Source organism: Vanessa tameamea, chromosome 20 (genome assembly GCF_037043105.1).
Source record: "Vanessa tameamea isolate UH-Manoa-2023 chromosome 20, ilVanTame1 primary haplotype, whole genome shotgun sequence".
Classification (NCBI taxonomy): Eukaryota; Metazoa; Arthropoda; class Insecta; order Lepidoptera; family Nymphalidae; genus Vanessa; species Vanessa tameamea.
The window spans coordinates 5,090,620-5,118,537 of record NC_087328.1 but is presented as its reverse complement, the minus strand read 5'-3'; the positions used below and the strand labels follow the sequence as shown (position 1 = coordinate 5,118,537).

General features: G+C 30.8%; 1 protein-coding gene across 1 annotated transcript in view; it reads right to left on the bottom strand.

Moving 5' to 3' along the window:
* LOC113401754 (uncharacterized) overlaps positions 1–27,918 on the bottom strand; it is a 96,939-nt gene that overhangs the window by 1,578 nt on the left and 67,443 nt on the right. The window contains exons 2-6 of the mRNA XM_026641767.2: positions 16,724–16,959; positions 12,950–13,161; positions 3,065–3,240; positions 1,850–1,956; positions 590–777 (exon numbers count right to left, since the gene is read on the bottom strand). Of these exons, the coding sequence (XP_026497552.2) occupies positions 590–777; positions 1,850–1,956; positions 3,065–3,240; positions 12,950–13,161; positions 16,724–16,926 (886 nt within the window). The 5' untranslated portion in view covers positions 16,927–16,959. The remainder of the gene's footprint in view (positions 1–589; positions 778–1,849; positions 1,957–3,064; positions 3,241–12,949; positions 13,162–16,723; positions 16,960–27,918) is intronic.

Here is a 27,918-nt window from a genome sequence, read left to right as displayed (position 1 = left end):
GAACATAGATAAGTAATCTGTTAGAGCAAAATTAAAAGCGTTCATTGTTAATTTTTCATTCAAATCAGATTTTTTTAAATGAAATGTATCAAATTGATTACCTCATTACATAAATGGTCTGTCTCTATTCCTATGTACGAGTATACCTAATTAAACAACCATTGAGTCAGCGGTATAAATTATAACATTTGCCGATTTGAGAAAAGTAGGGTACATACTCGTTCGTGTTCAGATGGAATTAGCTTGTTCTATTTATTTCGTTGGAGCCGTCAATTAAAAGGTCGTACTGTTGTATAATGAAATCCGTATATCAAACAAGTTACCAAAGACTTTTCCTTATAATTAGTACTGGGATTTTCTGATGTAGCCGGAATGAGGTTCATAATACATTGTTCTGATTGTGTTCTGATTTTGTATTAATTGGATTTGGCCTAAGTTTGTATTGTTTCTACGATATATTGCTATATATTTATTTATTTTAAATCACGTGATTTTATGTTATAAATTAAAGTAATTACTTTATGTACCGTAAATATTTAAACATTTGCTTTTCGACTAAATCTACTTATTTTTATATTGAAATACTCACTTTCTCGATCTACAACGTGAAAAAATATCTTGCAGAGGTATTGTAGATAAAGTGGCAGGTCGACGAATCGACGCATTTCACTGAGATGTAAAGCCCACCGCGCCAACCAACCTTCGAGCGTCGTTCTGCCTGGCATGCCGCCGGCTTCGGGTCCGCAAACTCGTCTGTAGTATGGTAATTCTGCCCACCTGGTAATTAATAAATATACAATTTAATGTTCTCTGTCTTGTCTGTTTTTTTTTTGTTTTCTTTATATTTTCGTGTTTTGTTGTATATATATTATTGTTTGTTGGTAACAACAATATACAGCATAAAATAAAACGATTCGAAATAAATACATACAGTATATTTAAGAAAATATTATATATTACAAAAATCTCTTAATTTACACAGTAACACAAAAAAGTAAACGAGAAATTAAACTAGTAATACAAAAATGTGTCAATTTGAACAAGTCGTAAATAAGGAGAACTATGTATATGTTCTATAAGAACTCACTTTAAATCTCAATTGTGTAATATTTAAAACCAACTTATATTTAATTAATTACTTTGAATTTTATAATATTTTTTTATGTCACATATCACTTTCTGACTATTTTTACAGAATATTTCTACAGTTGGCTATTTCTATTGTCGCACTGCAATGCATTGAGAATAAAAGGCAGAAAAAATAGTTAGAATTTGAAATTGTACGATTAACGCGTTTTTATTAAGATTTATTTTTGAAATAATAATAATGACCTTGGAGTAATAGAGAAAAAACATTTATTAAAAGTATATAACAACGCCTTATTGCCTCCACTAGTGACAGGAGGCTGGCTCATTTTTTGGCCAGAGGATCGGAATTGCGATTCAACAGCGAAATGCTGCTAGCATACTTGCCACCATTTCACGCGGCATCACCGCGTGGATTTTATAAAGTAACTATATTGAATTTTTGTTTGTGTATAATGAAGGCCTTATTTTTTAAATAATTTCCTTTATGTATACATTTGATTTTTTTTCAATAAATTGGTCTCTTCCAGATACAATATACATATATTCAAATGCAAAATACAAGGATGAGTATTTAATACAGTCACAAGTAAATATCATTTAATTTAGACTTATTCATGTGTCTTTGAAGTACCTCATCTTAATAATTGTCGTATTTGTATAATATTTCAATTTCTGAAAACGAACTCTAATGCCGATAAATTGCGGTAATTCGTTATGGCGCTCCATTTGGTTACCTTTGTGAATAGATCAGTCAACTTACTTGGGGGGCAACGGATTGAGGAAATTCTCGATGAATTCTCTCTTTACTTCCAAGAGTATGTGAAATTCGGACGAGTTTGTCGACCAGTCGGCGAAGTGGGCAAGCTTCTGTAAATACCTCGCTAAATTAATTTAATTGATCCAATTTCTTACTGCAAGTAGTTACAAAACGCTTAGGACTGTTTTAATACCGTTACTCAGTAATATTTCATATTTTAATTACATTATTCAATTATAAAATTGCTTTTCACTACATATTTTACTAATTATTACTAGGTACGTGATAAAATATTTAGTTTTTAACACAACCTTAGAGTATTACAATGGCTTGGTATTCGTTAGAATTACATGTTCATAGACATTATTTATTTTTCCCTTTTGGGCGTGTATCTACGCTCTATCTACTATTTATAATATTTTTTAATCATAGAAATAATTTATATGTAAATAATTATATAGGTAAAAAAACATGACATAACCTCGCACATTTCTTTGTACAATCCAACAAAACGGTAATCGGATGATTTCCACGGTTTTAACTAATATCTCGGAATCCGATTAGAGCCGTTTCAGAACGAAAGGCTTACTCTTTAAAAATTCAATTTATAAAATGCAAATTCATGACAATTTTTACCGCTTACTTTGAACATTGGATAATTGAAAAAGATAGGGTGACAAGTTTTTTATAAAAGATCAAATTTACATTGGCAAAGAAATTTGCCTTGTACATTGTCATTGACAGAAAATTGTGGGTTAAAATAAGTTTTATTTTAAATATACCTACATATGTTATTGATTTTATTTCGGCTTAGAAGGAATGATTTTTAAAGTCAATTCTAGATGTCGCAGTTTCGATTCCATTGACCGTTGTCTCGAACCATTTTTTTTTATTTCACCTGGTTTTTGTTAGTAGTTAAATCCATGATTAGATCTTTTAGTTTGATACGCATATTTGAAACTATATAAATAGTGGTTAATATATATTTTTGTATTAGTGGTTAACCCTTATATATTCCACCGCTTAATTTTAAAGTTATAAAGGCAGGTTAAGAACGGGATAATTCAATAGTGATAGCGATTTGAATTTTAAATTTTTGCTTAATATTTACCGGTTCTATTTGCGTGTTCAATCTACATGGCCAGTTTGGCTGTATATATATAAAAAAATAACCTAACTGTTGTGAAAGTTATCATGAACTACTCAACTATTGCTTACCTCAAAAAAGTTATCGAAATCCTGATCACAGATGACGTCATCGCGGTCGTGGTCTAGGAGCTCGGTGAAAAAAAGAGTCATTTTGTCAGTTTGCACAGAACTTAGTTGAGCCAAAGGTTGTTCTTCTTCTAGGTCTAAGCACTCCAGATCTTCACTGCATCGGTTTACCCAGGTCGCTAGTAAACCAATAAATCACAGATATAAAATTTCTTATTTGATCCATAAATATTTTAATTAAAATGTAAATGAGAACAGAACATAAAAGTTATAGTTGTAAATATTATATATCTTGGAACCTAATTTATTAGACGTCGTTTTGGTACCAATGATTTGGAACATTTAAATTTAGAATGACTTAACATTTCCAAGGATTTTCACATAAAACTCTTCAAATAAATCTGCGATTCCACCCAGAGTATCTAAAGAATTTGCGGTTAATGTTCTAAAATGATGTGAATTTAGAACACAAACAGTTGCTCCTTTTCAACCATTTCAAAGAGTAGGGTCGCAGAATTTGCTTCTATATCGTTCCCGTGAAGGTTGCTTTCCTTAATAAAGATGGGATTACGGCTTACGAAAATGAAGTAGCACATTTCCGCAAATGGAATGGTTCACACGTACCTATGTACAAAAGTTTTAATTTTTATTATTAAAAAATGTTGACAAATATAAATTTGATTCAGAATCATGAATTCGTCCACAGAAGATATTGTCCCGTATTATACTTATCCTATAATTATCGTTGGAATGTAAGAGCTCTACTTAGGTTGTGGCAGTGGATCCAGCACCGCACTGCGCAAACCATTGTGTGAAAGTTAAATTGGACATGTGTTTATTTGTAAACTGAAATGGTAGTAAACTGGTATGTGTGGGACAAGAGGAAAAATGAAGTCAATAACATTACAGTTTTATTAACCCATATTTATTATGAAATATGCTTCGTCAGTGTTTCCATATTTATTTCCTGGTGGTTATCATTTTATATCGATATTAATAATGTAAACTTTTCCCAGTTCATTTCAGATTTATTTGTGCGACATAAGTTGTTATATATTTTTGAATAAGTCTGCAAAAAATATTAGTTTTAGCGATAACAAATAGTAATGAAAGCGTTATCTTTTCACATGCTTGTAATGCCACTATAAAAAAGACAATGTATAAAAAAAAATTACTTATTATCTGCTGGAAACACTGAAATATTACAAAATTCGAAAATTTATAATCTATGAAAAATTAGATTGTAATTATGGACTGAGTAACAATTCAAAACTATTATTCCAACTGAAAAGGTAGTACAGATAAACAAACCGTAGATTTAAATATTAAATAGTCTATAATTATCCTATTATTGGTATTAGAAACAGTTATTGATTAATATATCCTTATTTATAATACAACACTATTTCACTTATCTATTTACATTTAGTTTACTGGCTTTTAAATTTCGGTTAACAGCTTGGCAGACATTAAAAACGTTTTATCTTTTCGAATTCATAATAAATACCATAGACTATCAAGATGGCGGCCAATGATATCGTGGCAAATGAATGTCGAAGTTAGTTATTTCAAGCTATACTATAACAATCTTATATGTTTCAATTAGCAAATTGCAAATTTTACAAGGAAAATTGCAAATATTGTTTATTATAATTTGGTTATTATTTATTGTCCTGTACACAGTAACATTATCTTATACGACTGTACTCGTATTATGTATGTCTTTGGTAATTAGCGTTACACTCACAATATTTACGTAAATTATACGCGTTACGGATATTCCTAACGTTTGTGGTTAAGCTATGGGTGTATTCCGTATATATTTGTCATAATTATTTAGATATTGCACATGTGTGGGCAATTAATAAAACCTTTTATGTAATCATTTTCCACTAATAATGATCAAAATACAGATATATGATAATCACATATTCCCGATAAATATTAATAATTAAGTTTAAAATACTTTTATTCCTTTCTAAGTCCCCATAATTGGATTGTATACAGGATTAATATGGATAAACATACTACAAAAGTTTTTCTAAAACTTATAGGTAACATCATATTACTACTACAGGGGATAGGAGAGCTTGTTAATTTTCCACCTGCTAATTTAATTTGCGATTCAATTGGTAAACGCTGCTTACATTTCATCTACTTTTACAGACGGTCATTTGTACAGTAACTATGTTCAATATTGATTCGTATTATTTAAATTTTTAATGTAAATAATTCCTATGTAAATAAAATAAAATTTAATACTCAATTAATGCAAATGTTTTGTGTAGAAATGTCACCTGTTGAACTTAACAGAAACAAAATCAATTGTTATCATAATACATAGTACATATTTTTACGGAATATATGTCAAATAATAATCGTTCGATACAATTATTTTATATAGATAAGTACTTGAACAGGATTTATAAGTTACATAGGAAGCTTGATGAAGAAAGAAAAAAACACGCTTATAACTAAATGATCAGTAGGTACTATAAGTTTTTTTAGTCGTCGCATGAATATTCAGATAGCATTAACTCTAGCAAAAACTAAATTGGTTAGAACGAAGTTAGAAAAGACATGGTTTGATTTTAAAATATATTTTATTATTTATAAACCTGCACACATTATCTTTCCTTATTAAAAGTATACGCTATAGGCACTTCGTCTTAAGCCCAACACGTGTCCGGGTGCAAGCAGTGTATGTGCAATCTCCACGACCCAGAAATAAGAGATTTTTAAGAGACCTTTCGGGGAGCCCCTCCTTTTAACCATCAGCGAGGCGCATCCCAATTCTTACCGTCCGAGATTTTTGCGCATCCTGCACCAGAGATTAAGACGGGCCTGGTTATAGTCACTTATTTAATATCAATTACGGTTACACGTTCCGGCACAATAAAGATAGATTTATCGGCGACACATGTATCTGGTACTATGTCACCAAATTTAACGTTATAAGGAATCAATACTTTAAGTTCATTATACGCTTTGTACCATACTGCTTCACGAATATTCAAAATCTTGGGTAATGTCCTGATATCAACAAAATCATCTGTTTTTTCGTCTTGGCGAATGACCGTGTAAAGTACTCTGTTCTTTATCCTCACTTGGATATTCATATCGTCCATTTCGTTTATTGAATAATTAATCACGTAACCATATTTTTCATAAACTTCTGATGTTGAAACAAAATTTTCTAAGCATATTACTTTTAACAATTTTTCGGCAGAGTAGACTAAATCGACAATTCTATCAAAATATTCGTCTTGTGTTATGTACTTTAATCTTCTGATATATGAAGTTGATAATAATCGGCTACTTCTGTGGCAGTACGCAAAATGATATAGTTCAAAAATGATAAAATAAAATGCCACCAATTTCATAGTTACGTGAGTCTGTTTAAGTCCTGACACTAATTCACAACGTGTTTCCCGTTCCAAATCAACTTATTAAATGCTAAACATTTGTTTCAACACGGTTTTAAAAATTGAATTATTCATTAAATAATTATTATTGCTGCTTCTATATATACTTATGGTTATCAACATATATTTACGTTATAGTTCAGGAGTTGATGGGACAAAAATCACAATAACACAGTTTGGAGTACGAGCATATGTAATACCTGATGGTAAGGGATCACTTCTGCCCATAGATCACGTCTTCGTTAAATCACTGCTGTCTCACTGTACATGAGTGTTAAGTATTTGAATTTATCGCATTCAGAAAATTAGACGCGACAGCGTACTTTATTTTATATATAGTCTTATATACACTATACGAGTGTATCGTCAGTGTTATCATTGTCAATTAAATTATTATTTATAAAATATTTATAGATATTTGAAAACATTAGGTGATTTTAGACTATTTTGTTTTGTAAACATTGTAGTAAGATAATAATAAAATTAATCTGTATTTTTTTAAATAATGACCTGTAAGCGAGCTAAGAAACTCCTGTCACTTACTTTACTCGTCGATAAATATAAAGATATTGTAAGTTTATCGAAAACTAAACTGTATACGCTTTAATGAAAATGTTGGTGGTGATATTGATTTCCAATCGATTCAATCCGTCGATTCGATCCTAGGTTCGATTTTTATTAAATCATCTCTGATAAAACATATATAGGTATATAGGTACATGGATTTCACGATTTCGTAGGTTTTTCATATTTATATTTTTTTTGTTCCTTTTATTTTAAATATTTTCTAATAAAAGCTTTAATACCTCATAGCATGTTCTTTGTAAATTGTTAAAATTAAATAAACATGTATACTCTATTCCAATGGGAATAGGAAATAACCAAAACAAACCGTACTTTTCAATATCACGAGTGTTTTGTTGATAAGTCCGCTTTATGATTTACTACAAACAGTTCTTGATTAATACATGTTCACTTTTAATATAACAATATTTCACTTAACTACGTAAATCTACTTAAATTTGACTTTCAAAGTAACGAAAACAGTTTTGCCGACATCCAAAACGCCATTTTTCGATGAACGAACAATTAAAATGGAGGCCTCACTAAGGATGTTCGCTAAACGAATGGAGAATGAATAAATTTATACAGATAAAAAATATATTATTTTAGTTTTAACATACAGTTTAGATTTTTTTTCAAATGTATATTTATTTAATTGGTTATAATATGGATTATAATTTAATATAGAAATATAATATATAATATAGAAAGTTACATATTGTTCGATAAAAATGTTATTATTTTATATAGTAAGGTATAGACAAAAAAATTAAAAGAATTAATTCATTTTACAGAAATAAAATATAGATCAGTTTTATGCAAAGCAACAATTAATTTATAGTTTTGAAAATAATACAAAAGTAAGATATTATTCGGAATTATCAAAAGTTTTTTTCTTACGACTTGGCTTTGTTTAAGCGAACTGTAATTGTAACCGATTTAGTATTAACGACCTTTTGTTTTTGCCTACTGACTTTTGATTTGCCATCAACACGGCCTACGCTGATTGAATATTACTTTTTCGGTTTGAATATTATTGTTATTTTTAATTAAATTTAGTATTTTTTTTCAAAAAATTTAATGCTAAGAAATATATTTCAATGTCAAAGTCGTTTTAGATATAAGATAAAGTAAGAGTTTCTTTGAAAGATATATAAAATTTTATTTATTCGAAATATTAGTATTATACACTACGTCATATGTCATATGTCTTGAAAATGCCACTTCATTATCGAAACATACAATGATTCTTTTTATTAATGATGGAATAAAAATCTATTCATATAAATGGAACTATGAGTGTGTTTCTTTGACTTATCACTGAAAATAACTACCTCTTTATAAGTTAATAAGGCTATTTGCGAAATACCACGATCCAAATCAAAACTAACGACCTAATTTTTATTTAAGCCTAAAAATGATGCTATCTAAAAATTTGAATATGTACCTTTTTTGCAATTTATATAAAATTTATTTAAAAAATTACGTAAAACCAATAAAATATATCATTCCTTAGCATTCTTTACCCATTCCCTCAATAATTTTCTCCTCACTAGTGTAACTAAAATGTCATGTCAATTCAAGGTCAAAGGTTTTATATAGAAGGTAGGCGGACTGGCAAATGGACCACCTGATGTTAAGTGGTCACCAACGGCCATAGACGTTGTTGCTGTTAGAAATATTCACCATCCCTTACTTCGCCATTGCGCCACCAACCTTGGGAACTAAGATGTTATGTCCCTGGTGCCTGTAGTTACACTGGCTCACTCACCCTTCAAACCGGAACACAGCACTACTAGGTACTGCCGTTTAGCGGTAGAATATCTGATAAGTACCTACCCAGACGGCCAAAACTTTTGACAACCAGAAAAACCCAATCACTTTTTAACGTTCCTTCCTGGGGTTTGAACACACGACTCTCTGACGACGACGATCTGAGCCTTAATTAAAGCCACTAGACGAACAAAGGAGACACCATTCTCATAATTCAGAGTAGAATTATGAGAAACTTAATTCTGGCTCGAAAGCAAAAATAATTTGATGGCTAACAATGAAAACTAAGTTTGCGTGCTACGGACATTTATGTATGGAGACATGAACCAAATTAATTACATTAGCATAACATTGCAAAAACAAGTCCCATATAAAGTAATCCCGCTACAATAATAACTGACTACCTCGTTGGTTTAGCGGATAGTTTAAAGGCAGAACGGTCAAAGGATCCAAACCCTTGTCAGGCCATTAAAAAATATTTTCCTCTCGAGAATTCTCAGTAGCAACACAAATTCTGAAAATACACTTCCATATTGTACGATAGTACGTAAAGCCTTTGGTCCTTAGCCTGATCTCTTTCCAGTGGTATTGGATTTGCCGTCCCGTTAGAAACTTTAATTGAATATAGGTAATGTTGATATGAAAACTACTCTTAGTGAATGTTGAGAACGTCCTTCTATACTAAGCTGAGTCAGTATTTTAGACGTCTCCTCCAATGACATACATAGCAAACAATTTATTTTACAAAACGTGTCAATGTTATAGTTTTACATTTCGTACAATTAATATAATTACTTAATACTTAAATCTGTAAACTTATTAGATAAATAGGTATTGGGTACGTGCATGTACACGTGGTAGAATGCCTCAATACAAATTAAACGCATAAAAGCAATTAGCTTTTGTCTGAGCTTGATGACGAAATTTTCTGTAATGATTCATACGCTCCAACCATTAGGCCATCACGACTCCTTATAATTCATTATATTCAAATAATATTACAACGGAAAACTCAGATAAATCAGATAAATATAGAAAGATATCCTGTGTCATATCTGTATTAAAAGTCTATATATTTTAACTAGTCTTTTTATTTTTGGAATCGGTATCTATTTTTATCTCTTTCTGTAGTGTAAGTTATTGAAAATAATTAGCCAATATTTAAGCGTCAATAGTATAAGAGCTTATGTGCCGACTAGCGAAGGAATAGTCGCAGGATCGATCTTGACCTCTTGGGCTATTGTCATCCCCACTCCTAACACAAGTTTTAAGCTTAAATGGAGGGGTAAATAGGAATATTATTATAGTAATTCCTGATAATGGGGATTTACTGCTACTATTTAAAAAATGTTAAATTACTTTAGTTTACCGATTAGGTAGGATAGAGGTGGAGTTAATGCTTGTTGACTTCCAGGCAGGATATATTACATACATATATAATTGTATTTAACTAACATGACTGTATTTTTAGATGTCGAAAAAGAGTAACTACTGCGTTTCTTGCCGGTTCTTATCGTTAGAATCTACATTCCAAACCGGTGGTAGCTTCACTTAATATAGTTTGTTAAATGACGATTCAAAAGGGTTTGTAAAAGCCTACTCGAATAAAGTATATTTTGATTTGATTTATATTCGATAACATTTTTTAGTATATTTTAGTAGCCAGACATGGCCGAATTTGGCCTGCCGTGTTTCTAAAAAATAAACAGTAATAAGCCAACGTTCATAGTCATCTGTCAAACAATATCAAATCTATGAATCTTAATATAGATACTATATAAATATTTTTTTGTAAATAAGGTAGTTTGAATTTGATTATATTTATGTCACGTTAAAGTCTGCCTTTGGCCGTTAACTTTATTTAGTTCACCAGAAAAATGTGACGTATATATTGCGGTAGCTATTATTCGAGGCCATTAAATGAATACTCCATAAATTCGGCCATATGGACAGGGGTTTTCAATAAAGTTTCCCACGAGTACTTTTAAATCGTATTTGATGTACGCTTCGTCGTCATAAATTAAGGAACGTAAGCATCGAATGGTTTATTATATTTATGATTTGGAATATATTTAGAAATAAATATTTTTTAGAAATAATTACTAAGTTTTGAAGACAATTTATGTGCTCGCTTAACAAATTCCAAATCTAAAATAATTCCTTCAATTGTTATTTCTAAATCACTGAAAGACGAAGAAGAAGAATAACTTATACGATGCATTTGTAAGATAAATATTTCACGAGTAAAGACAAATCAAACGTTACATCCATTCGAATATTTCTTTATTCACTGTGACTCGAGAAAGTACAAAGAATAAAACACCGCTCCTGTATAAACTGCAGTCGTTGAATTGTGTCATATTTCACAAAAGCATTATCCAAATGTAAGTATTTGCACATTCCATTGCAAAACATTCCTCATTTTACAACAATTTTGCTCGTATTATAAATGATTTTTAATTACATATATAATTAAACAAGCAAGTATATTGCGATAATTTAGGAAAATACAACTTTTCAAGTGTTAAAATAAAAAGAAGTAATGTTCTGTCTGAAGTTCCTTTTAATAGCCCATTCGAGGAAGGATTTATATCTCTATCCGGCGGTACCATAATGAACTGTTCATTCTTTGATTTTTATAAAGATAATCATAATTCTTTAGTATAATGAAGGTCGATTGAATGATCAATGCTTGATTTGTTTTTTTCCTTTGCCTGTTTTCTTTCTTTTAATAACTATTTTTCTGCTTTCGGTTATCTGGGATTTGACGTTCCTAGTCATCATGTTTTTGAAAGTATAGTAGCCTATTTCTTTTAAATTACTTTTTCTGGTATTTATTTTTATATTCTCGCGACTTTTCACTTCTTTCTTTACCTTGGGATTATTTGGTTGATTTTTCTTAACGGCTTCCTTTTGTTTTGTTTCGTTGTTCATTTTCTCAGATTGTCTATTTTGAATGCAGAAAATGATTGAAAAATCTTTGAAAATTTTCATTATATTAAGCCGACTGGATTTTGCTAAAATGCTTTTGTCAATGTCAGCAATGTCAACAAAAAATACACTTTTATCTTTTTAAAGTTTTTAATGTACGGATGTAATTGACTTTGTTATTTTGAATTCACCTATCGATGTTCTTTGTGTATTATAGCCTACGTTAGTACATTATTTTTTAATGTATCATCCTTCATGACAATGGTGGAAATACATATAAGCGTCCTCTTGGTACTATTAAAATAAGACAGCAATAAAAAATAAGGTCGTCTATCACATTGTAAATTTTGAAATACGGGTTATTAGTCTATTAAGTACCTACGTAAAAACACTTTTTGAAATTATAATAAATGTTATGTTATGTTACCCGAGCGTTTCACTGGTCATTAAATAAAAAAAGCAGAACGGATCAACGGATATAAAAAAAAAAAAATTAATATAACGGTTTGAAGAGTGAGTGACGCAGTTTAACTACATGTATAAGAAACATAACATCGTAGTTCCCAAGTTTAGTGGCACATAGGTAATAAGGAATGATTGATATTTCTCACAGTACCAATCTACGAGCAGTGGTCACCACTTACCATCACAGGGCCCATTTGCCAGTCCACCTATCAATATCACATAAAAAAAACATCGAGAATATTTTATAAGAACATAAATAGTTCAATTTAGTATATTTGTTTTGTTTCTATTACAATACTCTACTTGATTTATAACGAATAACCTAGAGATAGAAAATCGTATGACAAAAAATAATATTCGTTCATTCTCATGCAGGTTAAATTGTACTTATAATGGATATCTTGTACATTTTTATTTCTGCTGAGTATCTTCCCATTCGAACTTGTACACAATGCTATCTTGTGAAGATTCAAAACTTTATTTTGATCTGATTTCATTTATAGTATCTAATATTATAAAGTTGAGAAGTTAGTTCGTATGTTTGTTTAAACGTGCTAATCTCAAGACCAAGTACATATAACATCATCCCACGAAATTTTAAATGCTGGTCGTTATTAAATAGAAAGCTATAAGATTCGAATAGAAAAAGTAAATTGCTACAAACAAGCGGCTTAGAAATTATTAAGAAGACAAACGCTTTAATAACTTTAAACAATAGTAATGAACTTACTCCAGACGTGTACACTCCACCCATGATGTTTCTCTTCTTCACTATGCCCTGCCGCCTGCATTTGGTCCTCCACTCCTTCAGCCTCGGGCAAAGTCCTCCACCGTTTCAGCAACTCCTTGGTTTTATCTTTTGTTTTATCGCATGCTTGTTTCCAGTTAGTGAAGTATTTTCGTGATACTTTTGGACTAAGAGATGATGATTTTGAATCTTGTCTGTGGAAAAGGACTGTTGTGAATAACGTATTATAAATAAAATTTTGTGCTCTGTATAATAACAACACAAAGAAAAAAAATTGTTGATAATACTGTAGCATTAATACAACGTAAGTTTATAAATAAATATGTATTCATTAAAAGAAGAAAAGTAGTACACGCAACGCGTTTGCGTAAGCACGCGAACTTTCTCGAGTGTCCGCGCGCAGGCTCGAGCATGAATTTCCTTTACACGCGAAACCTGCGCAAGCACACTAAGCTGTTCTTGGCACGTAAACTTAATATAAATAAAATAACCTTAAATTTATAGGTGTAAAGTATACTGGATTATTTTTTACTTTCAATTAATATTATCACTTAAAAAGAATAATAATAAAAAACTTGACTTCTATTCTAATATACACTATATTTATATATACTACACATAGTGCCTATACACTATATAACATTATAAATCAAACCACTGGAGGTTTATAAAATGGGTTACATAATGTTTAAAACAGCGAAGAATGTTTGTATATAATAAACTAGTGGAAGCCGTGTAACTTGAAGCCATTTGAAAAAAATACTGTAAAGTGCTCGTTTACGCGGCAAGTTTCCTTTTCTTGTAGGAATATAAAAGTAGATTGCTTTTATCTTTTAAATTTATATCTTGTAATATTCGCACACTATTAGACATTATTTTGCTAGCTTTCTATTTCATAATATCATAAGCTCGTTTTAGTTTCTAACTAATAATAATGTATTTTAAAAATGATATTGATTTGATGATATCCGAACAGGACAATCAATTAAAAGTTTTACTTCAAAATATTTCGAAAAACAGGTATATTAATTATTATGAGACAGAAACATGTTAACTTTTTTATGCCGTATAAAATATTTTATTTAAATATACTAATATAAATTTATTTAGGCTTCAGTTGTTCCACGATACAAAAGCTTGGAAGCCGATACGAAATGCGCTTCCAGCAAGAACTTTATTAAATAAAAAAACTAAATGTGTTTAATGGAAAAATATGCATATAAATTGGTCTTGCATATTCTCGACGGTAAAAACATTAATAGAATGTGAAAAAAAATTGTGCTCAGCGTATCTGAGTGTTATTTTACGACCTCTACAATAATTTCAGAGGGAATGTTTTCAAAAGAGCGTCAGCGTTTCTGATTTTAGTTTAATCTAGTCTTCGGCTTGCATGACGTTAATTAAACTGCCTTAGTTATCTTCTGTCGTATATAGGCGTTTCTGAAATCTAAATTTAGTGAATATTAAATTAATATATCTAAGTCTATTAATTTTACGACAGCTTAAACTATTATATAAAGTAGATATGATTGTTTTCTTTTTATGAGTCTGGCTCTGTAAACTAAGTAAGTAGTAACTATTTAAGGGCTTCATGTTAATTATTCTTATGTTATTATTATTATATTACAAATTTAAGATTAGTATTAAGGAACCGGAATGTATACCATGAAGAACGGACAAGAAATTAAACAGTTTTTTTTCCAACAATTAAACAAATTCTTTGGTATTGTAATTAAATACAATTACATTTATATATCTTGTATTAAAATCAACTAGTACTATCTTTTCATCATCTACATATATCTATACTAATATTATAAACGCAAAAGTAACTATGTCTGTCTGTCTTTCACGACCAAAACATTCAACCCAATTTGATGAATTTTGGTATGAAGCTTAACCCAAAGACAAGGGCTACATTATACCTAAAACCTACAATCGTATTTCCTAATACGCGGGCTAAGCCGCGGGCTAAACTGGTCTTCTATAATAGCTAAAATACATATGTTTAACAATAATCTTCGGGTTTTTATTGTATAATGCAATACCCTTAACAGATGTATTGACTTTGCAAAGACGGAAACTTTGTGTTATAATTTTGTCTTTACAACTCGTGTTTTTAGAATCTATATTATTGCATACATAATATTGTTGTAAAAATATCGGCAAGCTTGGTATACTTACTTTGATAAAAACTACGCATTATAATATCTGTAGCGTTCGTCCGATACAATATATATAAGACACAATGCTAATAATAATGTTAATATGAACAAATTATGCTAATCGCTAATTTACATGGTGGTAGGGCTTTGTGCCAGACCGTCTGGGTAGGTACCGCCCACTCATCAGATATTAGAATATCTGTATATGAACATTTAATTTCCGGCTGTATATATTCTCGCAGAATTATAATAAAAATGAAAGGAAGGTGAATATTTTTGTCTATAAATAAAGGTCATTGGCATGAAAAATAATAAAATATAATAGCTGAGAAGAAGCCAATTTGAGTGAAATGCCTCATAATATTTTTAACCGCGTCATTGCTTTTGAGATTAACGACACATTTGTAATTTGTATCTCATCGATCATTCGCCGGCTGGGAATTAAAACATGTTCGCTGCCTCGTTACCGTAATTACTCGATTTAACAGTTTTCTAAAGACCTAAAGAATGTTATACCTTTATTCAAATAGAGGAAAATGTTAATTCATCTTTACTAATATTATAAACGCGAAAGTAACTCCTTCTGTTATCTTTTCATGCTTAAACGGCTGAACGGATTTAGATGAAATTTGCTATGGAGATAGTTTGAGTCTTGAAGGAGGACATAGGTTAGTTTTTATCACGAAATCATCCCTTAAGGGTGCCAAAAGGGATGGTGGAATTTTGTTGTCTTAAGTAATTATTCAAAATATGAAATAATGCATTTCTATTTAAAATATCTATGGTTACTATAATTTATATACATTTATATATTACATCTATAATAATAAGGTATGCGGATTTTTTTTATAAGTTATTTTTGTCATTCGAACATTAATTAAACCTAAATAAAAGTGCACCTTGTTTTTTTCTATTAGAAAAAAAAAGAAAAACTTGCGCAATTAAAATGTGCTTTTTATTCAGAACTATTTCTATGAGAGTATTCATTTTTAATTGTGGCCGTTGCAAGCCTCAACTGTTTCCATTGAAGAGTGTACAAGCACCTACCTCTCCGTAACTTTACTGTGATTGGTTAATATTTATACTTTAACAATGTATTAGTCAGTTATCATTACGTTTTGATAAATATAAGATATAAACCAGAGAGTAGAAAATATCGACCTATATATGTCAAAACCCTTTTTACGTCGATTTTAATATTTTTTAAACATTATTTATTACTGGTCATACTTATTTTAAAGCGATCCTTTAGGCCGACAACTGAATTTTCTTGTGTTTGATTCGTTATTACTTTTCTCCTAATCGTAGTGAAGAAAAACGTTTATCTATCGGATGAAGTTGTACCACGTGTGGAACCAACTCGTACTAGAGCAGCTGGGTTTACAGTAAACCTCTAATAAGTAGTAGTCTAGTAGTGTAGTACGTAAGAACAAAATCGAAATTTTTAAAGGCAACTTTTATTTTATTTATAATTTTAATTGAATCTTGTAAAATAGCGATTCAAATAACAGCTTTCCTAGTAAAACCCTACTTGAATATTGTATATTTTGATTTGATTTGTTTTAGTTTACATTAGAATAGAGTGGTATACCTATCAAGCGTGTCCCTCGAACATTCACTAGCTCTGGACAGTCGCCGCTCTCTCTTCAAACCATCATCACTAGGTGATTTGTCAGCTTTGATCTCCTTTTCCGTCCTGCTACTAGATCTTGACGTCTTGCCTACCTCGTCTTTTTTGACAGCCGGGTTAACGGGCGACAAGCTGCCCGGCTTATCATGCCGTTTCATCTCCATATTTCAACGCGGAAGATCATCGTCGCTGTTCGCCTGTGGAAGATTGTTTATATATTCGATTAAAGATTGAATTTTATTTCAAAAAATTCTTAAGTTTTTTTTTTCTGAAATTATTTACAATAACTTAAAAACTAATCGACTTTGTTTATTTATGTGAAGTTAACACACGAGCATAAATTATTTCATACATTTGCACAATTTTATTTATATGTATAAGTCAATTATATTTAATTTAAATACGATTCGATTAATGTTAGTATGCAAAGCCATGCCCCTCGCGTGACTTTGCATACTTGCATTAATCGAACGGTCATTACAAACCCGTGTACAAGATCATGATATATAAAATTCGATCAGAATAAAATTCGTAAAATATAACATTTTTAGTGTAAGCATTGCCATTTTAAAGCTATCAGATAATATTGTATAACAAGAAATAGTCAAACAGAAATGTGTGTACATAAAATCTTGAAGAAAACCAATATAATTCTTTGTTCCGTGTCTGAATAATTTAGCTTACGAAAGAATTCTATGTAATTCTTGCATTACATGATAACGACGGACGTAGTCGAGGGCTGAGCATCTCGTGCCTATTATATATTAAAAAAATGAATAAAAAAAAACAAAGTTATGCTAACACAGCTGTAACTCTCGTGCTATGATATGAATTTTTCATTTCACTGTCGCTCGCTTGGGTTTTTAGAAAATGCCCGCCTCTAGTCTGTGTTATTCTCAATGGATTTATAAAAGTGACTTCTGTTTTATTTTATTTTAAACATTATAGTTGCTTGTGTAGTGGTACTTAATGCATGTCGAATCTATATGTAAATACCGACTTATGTATTAAAGAGACTTGTGTGAAGTTAGTATCTCTTGTTTGTTAGTACTGTAAGCACGCATCTCACAAACAAACTTTAGTTCTAGTGGTATCCAGCATAGTTCTACAGTTCTTGATAAGTTTTAACAACAGTTCTGTCGATTAAGCTTTCGATTTCTTTCAGGATCTAATACTCGTTCCATTCGTGTGTGTATTGGGCGTTCTAGTTCATAGTGTCTTCTGTCAAACTTTACCCGTTTACTTACGTAGACGGCAGACCGTTTAACTAAGTGAACGGATAAGCTTTGAAATCTCAGCTCTCACAATGTATTTTGGAAAATTAAATAACCGATGTAATAACATTCAATATTATTATTTATTTTGTGAGTTCCTATATACGACAATTTTTAAGTTTTTTTATTACAAATGTTGTATGAATTTAATTATTTTTTTTTAAATTAAAGTTTTTTAAACCTAATTATTATCTGTATATCAGTTGTTCGTTGTCGTTATATTATTCGTTTTTCATTGGCATAGTTTTAGATACATCAATTTCGACTTAACTTCAGATCAGAGTACTGGATTATATCCCGTATAACTTCTTATTTAATTTTGCCAAAACTGATTCCAGCCATGGCATGAGAAAAATATTGAAGATTTGGGTAGGAGACAATATCAAGTCTTCTTTTTTGTAAATTAAAATAATATTTAATTCTGTCCGTCGACCAATTTATTATGAAAATAAGACACAGCTTTGTAATGTTACCAATTCCAGTTTTAACAATGTGCTATTCTAGGAGACTTATTTTTGAATTATATCGATGCTTAATTTATACTATTTAATCACAAATACTTTCTTCAACCCAGCTTGCAAACCAACATGTTTTCATTTTTCCATAGGTAGGCAAATAGGCCACCTGATGGAAAGTGGGCACCACTGCCAATAGACATTGGCCCTGTAAGACATATTAATCAATCCTTACATAGCCAGCGCGCCACCAATTTGAGAGCTAAGATGCTATGTACCTTGTGCCAGTAGTTACACTGGCTAATTCACCATTCAAACCGTTACAGAATAATATTATATTACTGTTTAGTGATAGAATATCATACAAATGATCTCGTACAAATCTCTACCACCAAGAACATTTCTTAAACTTTATTGTAGATTTTGATAAGAACAAAACTGTTGTTTCTACCATTGCAACACCCACGATGGGTTAAGGATTTGCAGTTACATCGGATGATGAGAATGATAGCACATGTGCTTGTAATTTTTAGGACATTTTAATATGCTCTTTTTTTCATCGACAAAACCTAAACCATAATAACCGTTAATTGCTCAAATGATATTGAACTTGCTTTATAGGTATGAGTTAGTAACATTCCATGAAAGTTATTAACAGAACCAATAACTGTAATTAATATTGGAATATGCAATCCATTTGGTATTTCATTCACAATCGTATCTTATTTTGGGAATTCAACGTATACACGCCAATCATTTTAATTTATTTGAAATTCACCAATTTTATCAATTCGTTTTTTTCACACCTGTGTTAGTAAGCTACACGCGTTAAGTTTATATCCGCCTCGTCGTTAGTGCTAAATTCATAAATATAACGCAAAATCGCCATTACAATTTATTACAAATTATTGATCAAAATGTATGAACAGTTTTTAAAGTAAACAGCAATCCTTGTCTTTGTATATGACGTATGATGATAAAGAGGAACTCTTGGACTCTTATTGCTTTTTGCTCGTTAGAATCTCCGTTCCAAGCTGATAGATATTTTAAATTTAAATAAATCTTGTAAAATGACGATTCAAAAGTGCTTACAAGGGTCTATTTGAAAAAAAATTGTCGATTTTTGATTATATTCATCCTAAAACTATAATCTATCAAAATCATTAGAACAATCATACGATCATTTATTATATTATATTATTTGATAATATAGACGAGAGAGAGTATCAAACAAAAAAAGCGGTTGTCTTTAGAAATGGCAGCCTACGTTTGTAAATATTGTCTTTTCATTAAAAAAGGCCCATTCCAAATTTTGCCGTTTGCTTTGCGAATAATAAAATGAGACGTCCATTGCGTTAATGGAACTCGAATATTACAAAGTAAATAAATAATAAGCTCCATTGGAATGAAAGCCATATTTGAATCCACAAATTTTCATTTCTTGAAATATTCAACTATATTTGTAACTACGCGAAATATTAGGCACAGTTTTATTATAATTATATTGTACGTACTAGTGTCAATTGATTAATCTAATCAAAGGAATATTCCTCTACTTTAAAAATGTGACCAATAATTTAAAAAACATTGAATGGAAAATGAGCTCCTTTCCTGTTAAAAATAATTTTGATATTCTTCATTGTACTCCACAACGATATAATTTTTACAATACCAATAACGAAAAATATCTAAGATATACAATAAAGAGGTCTTGACCCTGAGAAACGAACTCCTTCGAACAATTTTATGGTTGTAGATGATTTATAGTATATTCCATCACGTGTACATGTGGCAGAACTTAATCAGACATGTCAGGCTTTAGGCCCGAAACCTCAGATATGAACCTGTGATTTTCAGTTAAGATCCACGTATCCTTAACACCTGGTTTTGTCTTCTCAATTATTCGGACTAAATAAACGAAATTAAAGGTGACACTTGCATTCGTATAAAAGTTCATAACATTTTAACAAGAGTTCACGAAGCCTCTCGAAACTTCTCGAACGAGGTCGTGTGCCGGAGGCTGCAGACTGACACGCTAGCATCTCCGTTTACATAATGAGATATCTTTGAAATAAACGAGATTATTGTTATAATTTCTATGCGAACCATACTTACTTACAATGCCTGCTACAATTTGTGTAAGGTAATAAATAAAAAAAATATAGTTTAATTCAAGTTACTTATTGTCTACCGTTGAACAAAAGTAGATTATATTTGTAAATTAATTAATTTTAATGAGGTTCACATTTTTATATAATATGTAGATCAAAAAACATCAAAGTCGATGATTATTCAAATGATACATAATTAAATAAAACCAATTTCAGCATTCTTCAGCCACATTTAACGCGATCATTATTTGTACAGTAATAATTTTTCATTTTAATTTGTATAATTAAGGCTTTACTGTAAATAATTTTTCAGTTATTAAAAATTACATCTGAAGTAGTTACTATATAAATAAAACCAGAGTTGCATTGAGAATATATTGTTTTCTTATTATTAAAGACATATTTATAGCAACGAAATGTGTTTGTATTGCCCACACCACGCCACACACAAGAGTAGAGTGTACAGGTACAGGTACCGTCCGAAAAAATCTTGTCATTTGCCATCACGGCACGACACGAGTCAGTCTTACCCCCCAAATTCACCAGTAGATATTTTACATCAACAGTATTTGTTAAGTTGAAAATTGCAATAAATATTATACACTAAGCTACAATTATGACCAGCAATATTTCTGTAAAACTTAATTTCTAAGAGTAATTTGATTCTCTTTTAAACTGTTCGTTGTTAGTCTGTTTTCCAGGATTGCCTAATTTTTCTCTTATATTAAGCGTTTAAAGTATCCTGATACGGTGAATCTATTGGGGTAAGAGATAAGTTTATTTAAAAATCTTATAAAAATTGCAATCCAGTACAACTTGAACCTAGAATTTGGTGTTATCGAGATATACAGCAAGAATCAATCTTGCACTTGTCCAGTTTTTATTATTAGTGTTACCAGACAGTAGAAAAAACCTCCTCATTTACCCTCTAAATATTTTGTTGAGCACATATAAAACATTAAAAAACATACAGTATAAGCAAATATATGGTTAATATAATGGTAATGTATATCCTTGTATATAAATGTTTTTCCTATGTAATGTAGTTTATCAATTATGAAAACTTAGGAGTGTGTCCTTAAGAATTTTGATTTTGAATTCGTTTGATTTGGCACAGTTTACAATCATAATCATACATAAACATAATCAGCCTGTAAATTTCCCACTGCTGGGCTAAGGTCTCCTCTCCCGTTGAGGAGAAGGTATGGAGCATATTCCACCACGCTGCTCCAATGCGGGTTGGTGGAATACACATGTGGCAGAATTTCGTTGAAATTAGACACATGCAGGTTTCTTCACGATGTTTTCCTTCACCGCCGAGCACGAGATGAATTATAAACACAAATTAAGCACATGAAAATTCAGTGGTGCCTGCCTGGGTTTGAACCCGAAATCATCGGTTAAGATGCACGCGTTCTAACCACTGGGCCATCTCGGCTCTTTAGTTTACAATCACAACAAAAATAAATATATTTTAACAAGTATACGGCCAATTCCAAACAGAAGAGTAGCGACAAAGCAGTAACTTTGACATTTAATTGCCGTGATCTCATTGGTCGAGATCTTGGAAAATCTAGGATACATGTTATTATGGTAAATTGAAACATTATTATAAATGATCAGCATCCAGCATACTTTAAACGTGGTAAGTGATTAAAAAAAAAATCTTTAAATCTTAAATCAATTTGTATTTTTTTAAATAATAATGTAAATTTAACGCCAATATAAAGTAACAGCTTCGTACAACGTTAACCCAATTGCTGTAGCGCTACGAAGGTAATCAATTTACCCGTCACTTCAATATCGTTTGTTTGTTCTACCTGTCGCCTGCACATTGCTCTGACACACACCTACTGGAACCTAATTGCATTTAAAAGCGACATGCAGTACAGAGCCGGCATGTCCTTTGTGTACTTTTAATTAGGTTATTATGGACCCTGGTTTTATTGCCTGTAGGAGACAGGAAGGTTAATTTTTCGCCTAATGAATCGAGATAGCATTTTAACGGGGAACTACTGAAACCATTGCTACCACCATTCAACGAAATCATGATATATAGTGTTTATTTTTAATTTTTAACCGACTTCAAAAAAAGAAAATCGTTATGAAAATTCATAAAACCGAATTGTTGTATTTTTTCTTACGCTTGTTATCTCAGCAATCCGTCATTTATGAGCTGTTTTGGAACATTTTTTTCGGATAATCCCGTTTGGTCCCATATAAATTTGAAGTATAATTTGAAGTCGGTTATTTCGTTGTTTAAATTGTATATTATGATTACTATATACTTAGACTACTATTGACTAATCGTAAATAAGCCTTATGTAAATACATGAATTGCACATGCTGATATTGTGTGATATTTTTAGAAGACTTTCTGAATAATTCTAATCTGATTGACGTGGAACTTTCACACCACGATTGATTACAACTTTAAGACGGACGTAAGCTATGGTCCTACGTTGCATATTTCTTGTACAGAAAGGTAGGTATGTCATCGCCGTTTACATCGTACTTGAATAGAAATTTATCGGACAGGCTTTTCAAGCGAACGGTTCCAAAAAAACCGTAGGGTTGATGCACAATACAGAACGCTTTTCATGTAGAATTTAATATACATATAAGTTTACTCGTGTAGTTTTACGAATTAAACGTTATATAGCGTTCACTCTAAGAGGTAGGTAGAGTTTGTTTTGGTTCAGAGTTATGATATCTAGGCAAAGTAATTATAAGGAGTGCTTAGATACAATACTGGGACTCATTTAATTAAATCTACACCAGCATAGAATTTACTGTTTCTATATTTGTACGAATGCATTACATTTTTTTAAAAATAAACTTTGTGTTGATAACGAAAGATATTATAGGTACATACTTTTAGTATTATTTTTTTATAACATATGTATTTAAATGTCATTTCCTTGAATTATATCTATCGTCTATAATATTTCATCTCTTTTGTATGTGATTGGCAGAATATATTGCAATTTGCGCTCAACTAGTGGACATACACGCCAGAAAAGAAAAAAAAGAGCAATCATAATTGCAAATAGTGATTTTCATACAAATTTATTTTAACATATTCAAGTGGTAGCAGTAGATTAATGTTTTCATAGCTAACAGGAAAATAGTTTTGAACTTTAAATAAATACATTAAACATTTGGAATTAATTTATAAAATGTTTGTTATTGAATTGGTAATAATTCATTTACAGTTGTACAGTTTTCGTATTGTTTTGTCGTTGTTATACGGCAATATGCTAGCACACAATACGCAAATTATCTATAGAAGTACATTAATTTTATTTATAGGCAGAGTTGATTTATGTTATACACCCGTAGACATTGGAACTGTCTATTAACAACCCTTGTGCCTGTAGTTATACTGATTCAATCGTCTTTCAAACCGAAACGCTGTATGCTGTTGACAATTGGAAGACTATGTGGGCGTGAAATGGATACATTCACAAAATAAAACGTATTTAATATCGTCTAATCACTGTATTATAATATTAATTGATTCAATAATCGTACACTAAAATTAATCTTAAAACTAATCGTAAATTAAAAGTAAGTATCAATTAAAAATGAGTACACTCATCCACCAGTTTCAATAGGTAATACGTCTTAATTCAATTTATTATTTCCAAATAACCCATGGCATAGCTTTAAATACTGGCATGTAACACAATTTCTTATTTTAAAAATAATTGAGCTGTCATTAGAAATAATACAAAAATCAGTTACAACATCGATTAATTTCTTAAAAAAATATATTACTTAATTGCTAGATATTTAAAAACTAAAATCATATAAATATTTATTTACGTTTTTCGATTTAAAAGTAGCGTGTACTTTCAATTTTTAAATTTTACTCAGTTTTTAGTGCGCTGTCGGTGTTTCATGTAGTTAGCAGGCTTTATTTGAATTAAATTGTCAAACATATTTACACAAACGGTAAGTTTTGAACTGTTGAAGTGATTACAAGTATGTGTGTTTCTTAATTTGAAAAAAACATATTGCTGTGTATTTTATTATTTTGTAATGGATTATTTTATTGACAGTTTTTATACATTGACAACGAATGCAGTTATATAGGTACAGGGTGAAATTTTGTTGGTTGTTTTCCCGCAAAGAATTGATTTAGTAGTCAATACCTACTCCTTTTGTATTTTTATTTTTACGCGAAACTGAATCGATATCTTGCGGGAAAATAACCACCAATATTTCATCCCGTATATGTCCAGACACACATGTATAAATACTGATACACCACTATTAATGTAGCAATTTGTTTTCAATTTCATTTTTTATTTTGTGTATGAAGGATGAAGGATCAATGCCACGAGCCAGACGAGCAAATGTAGGTCGGCGAACGCGTAATACAAATTATGTGACATCACAAAGACGATCACAGACTGCAGATGAACGCACATAAGCTAATGCATCGCAGCGTGAACGTAGTGCACGAAATAGATCTGCTGACCCTGTGCCTGTACTGAATCTTCCACGGCAATCACGAATACGTCGTGCTAATTTGACTGAAGCGATGTGTGCTGCTTTCAACTTTTAACTTTTTTTGTACTATTGTGCAATCGATAGATGAATTGATTGAATGTGTTTTTCCGAATATTCTTCAGAATTATATAAATCATAATTGGTTGAGAGAACGCGCCATTTTAGCACCAAAACACATTCATATCAATGCTATTAATTTTCAAATTCAAGAGAAACTGCCAGGTGTATTCACGACATATAAATTAATTGACAGTGCTATGAATCAAGATGAGGCATTGAACTTTCCAGTTGAATTTTTAAATTAATTGGAACCGGCTGGTATGCCACCGAACTGCTTAAATCTGAAAGTTGGTTATTTGATTATATTATTGCGAAATATTAATCCACCAAAACTGTGTAATGGCACCAGATTGACAGTGAAAAAATTATTGCCAAATTTGATCGAAGCTACGATCTTAACTGGTAAATCTAAAGGTGAAGTTTGTTTGATACCGCGTATCCCTATAATTCAAACTGATATGCCATTCGAGTTCAAACGATTACAATATCCTGTTCGTTTATCATTTGCGATGTCCATCAACAAGGCCCAAGGGCAAACACTTCACGTTTGTGGTGTGAATTTGGAAGAATCATGTTTTGCACACGGCCAACTTTATGTTGTCTGTTCCAGAGTCGGTACCCCCAGCCATTTGTTTATTCACACTCAAAATGGAAAAACCAAAAATATTGTTTATCCAAATGTTTTGAATTAATTTTTTAAATAGCTAGCAATTAAGTAAATATATTTTTTCAAGAAATGAATCGATGTTCTAACTCATTTTTGTATTATATCACTTTATACGTAGCGAAGCACGTACCGGTCCGCTAGTTAATTATAAAATAATAAAAAAAAAACAATATAACAACTATTGAATTCCGACAAATAAAATATTGCAATGCCATCATTAGTTTTGCCGCAGTCGGATAAGCTGCAGCGAAGTAAAACTTAGCTTGGAATAATTTCAATACCTCAACCTCCTGGGATCAACACTTACTGCGGCCACAACTCACGAACTCAGCTTGTAAAATAACATATTTATCACAGCTAATATGTTCTTCTATTATTTCATGAAACGCTTATATTGAGGAGCTTATTATTTGAGCTTGTATTGTTGATTTATTTATTTTTAATTCTAAATTTTACAAAAATTATGTTAATTTTAACGCCATTTTAAGGGACTTATTGAATTCGGTGTAAAACGGATTATGTCGTAGACATTTTTAATAGTTTTGATATATATTTTTTTTCAAATCCGAGATTCTTCTGAGAATAGCGCGTCCAAATACAAGAAACAACCTCTTTACCTTAATATATCAGTATTGATTTAACGTACTAAATTAGGTCGGCTTTTAATAACTTACTAACTTTTATTACTAAGAGTGTATAGTGAAAATACATATTGATTGTATTGGCTTTAGGTCTCTTATGCAATGTCGAGAAAATAGTAGCCGATCAAAATTTAACGGAATTTCGTACAAAGCAAAGTCTGTCCAACGGTAACTTGGACAGACTTTGCTACTTAATGAAACTTGATTTCTAAGTTTATGTTATTGATTGCTCCCTTCAAATTGTTGGGGAAGTGTTGAATAACTTGTGGAATTTATATGGTTCTGCAAGTGGAATGAGAACATTGGCCTCTTAAGTACTGTAATTAATAAAAAAATAATAATTATTATAAAACTGTCGATCAATCGAAGCCGAATTAGTGTCCGAAGCATGAACTCGTCGATCGTAAAAAAAACATACAAACATAAAGTACGCATGAAATAAATATTTTACGAAGGTTTTATATCGGCTTTATGATGGCAAGTTATCTTTATCCATGGACTATCAATAGGCTACCGACCACTGAATTTGAAGATATGTATTCCTTCTGCCTATACCGTAATTGCTCAATCTCACTTACTGAAAACAGCAATATAAAATATTTATGACTAGTGGTTGAATAATTGATGAATGGGCGATACCAGGACGAACCTAATCTCGTACGTAATACGTTATTTATATTTAAAACGAATAGGAATTGTTCCACGTCTATTGGTAATTATATTAGATACAATGACCACTGTTTCAATCTAGGACAATAGAAACTAATTTGAAATAATGTTTCAGCTACATATACCGTAGAATATTGTTCAGAATTATTAAGCCGCAAGGAAAAATTCAAGCACGGCAACACGCTACCGTAACATTATTATAACCGGAACTTTTTAGTTATTGTTAATAAGACCCTCCCTTACATTTGCAGTGTATACGTGACCTGAATTACTTTCGCCTTAAATGTAACTGCAATGAGTAAGTAAAATTATTTGGTTATTTTTAATCGGTTCTGTGGACTTTTATTAAATTTGTTATTTCATTTGTTCAGAGACCGACGGAGGTTTTAGAAATGTGCCGCGTATATGTTGTAACACCGCCCACGTAACAAACCCTATTCTGAATAAAATATTTACTTCTTTGAATAACTGTGAAGTATCTTATATACGGTTCTTATATTTAACTAATCGTTATTGTTTATCAGTAATCTGTTGTTTTAGAGTAACGAACCATTTAAGTTTTTCACATAAGTTTCTACCTCAAATAAGACTTAAACTTATGAATCGTTTTGATTGCTATGATTATAAATTACGCCTAGTAGACAATTCTCTTCAATGTTACCAAAACGAATCACTTATTGAATGTACCAGACTAATGGACGAAATATAGCGCAAAAATGATATTGAATATCAATTTATACCAATAGTATAATAAAAACAAA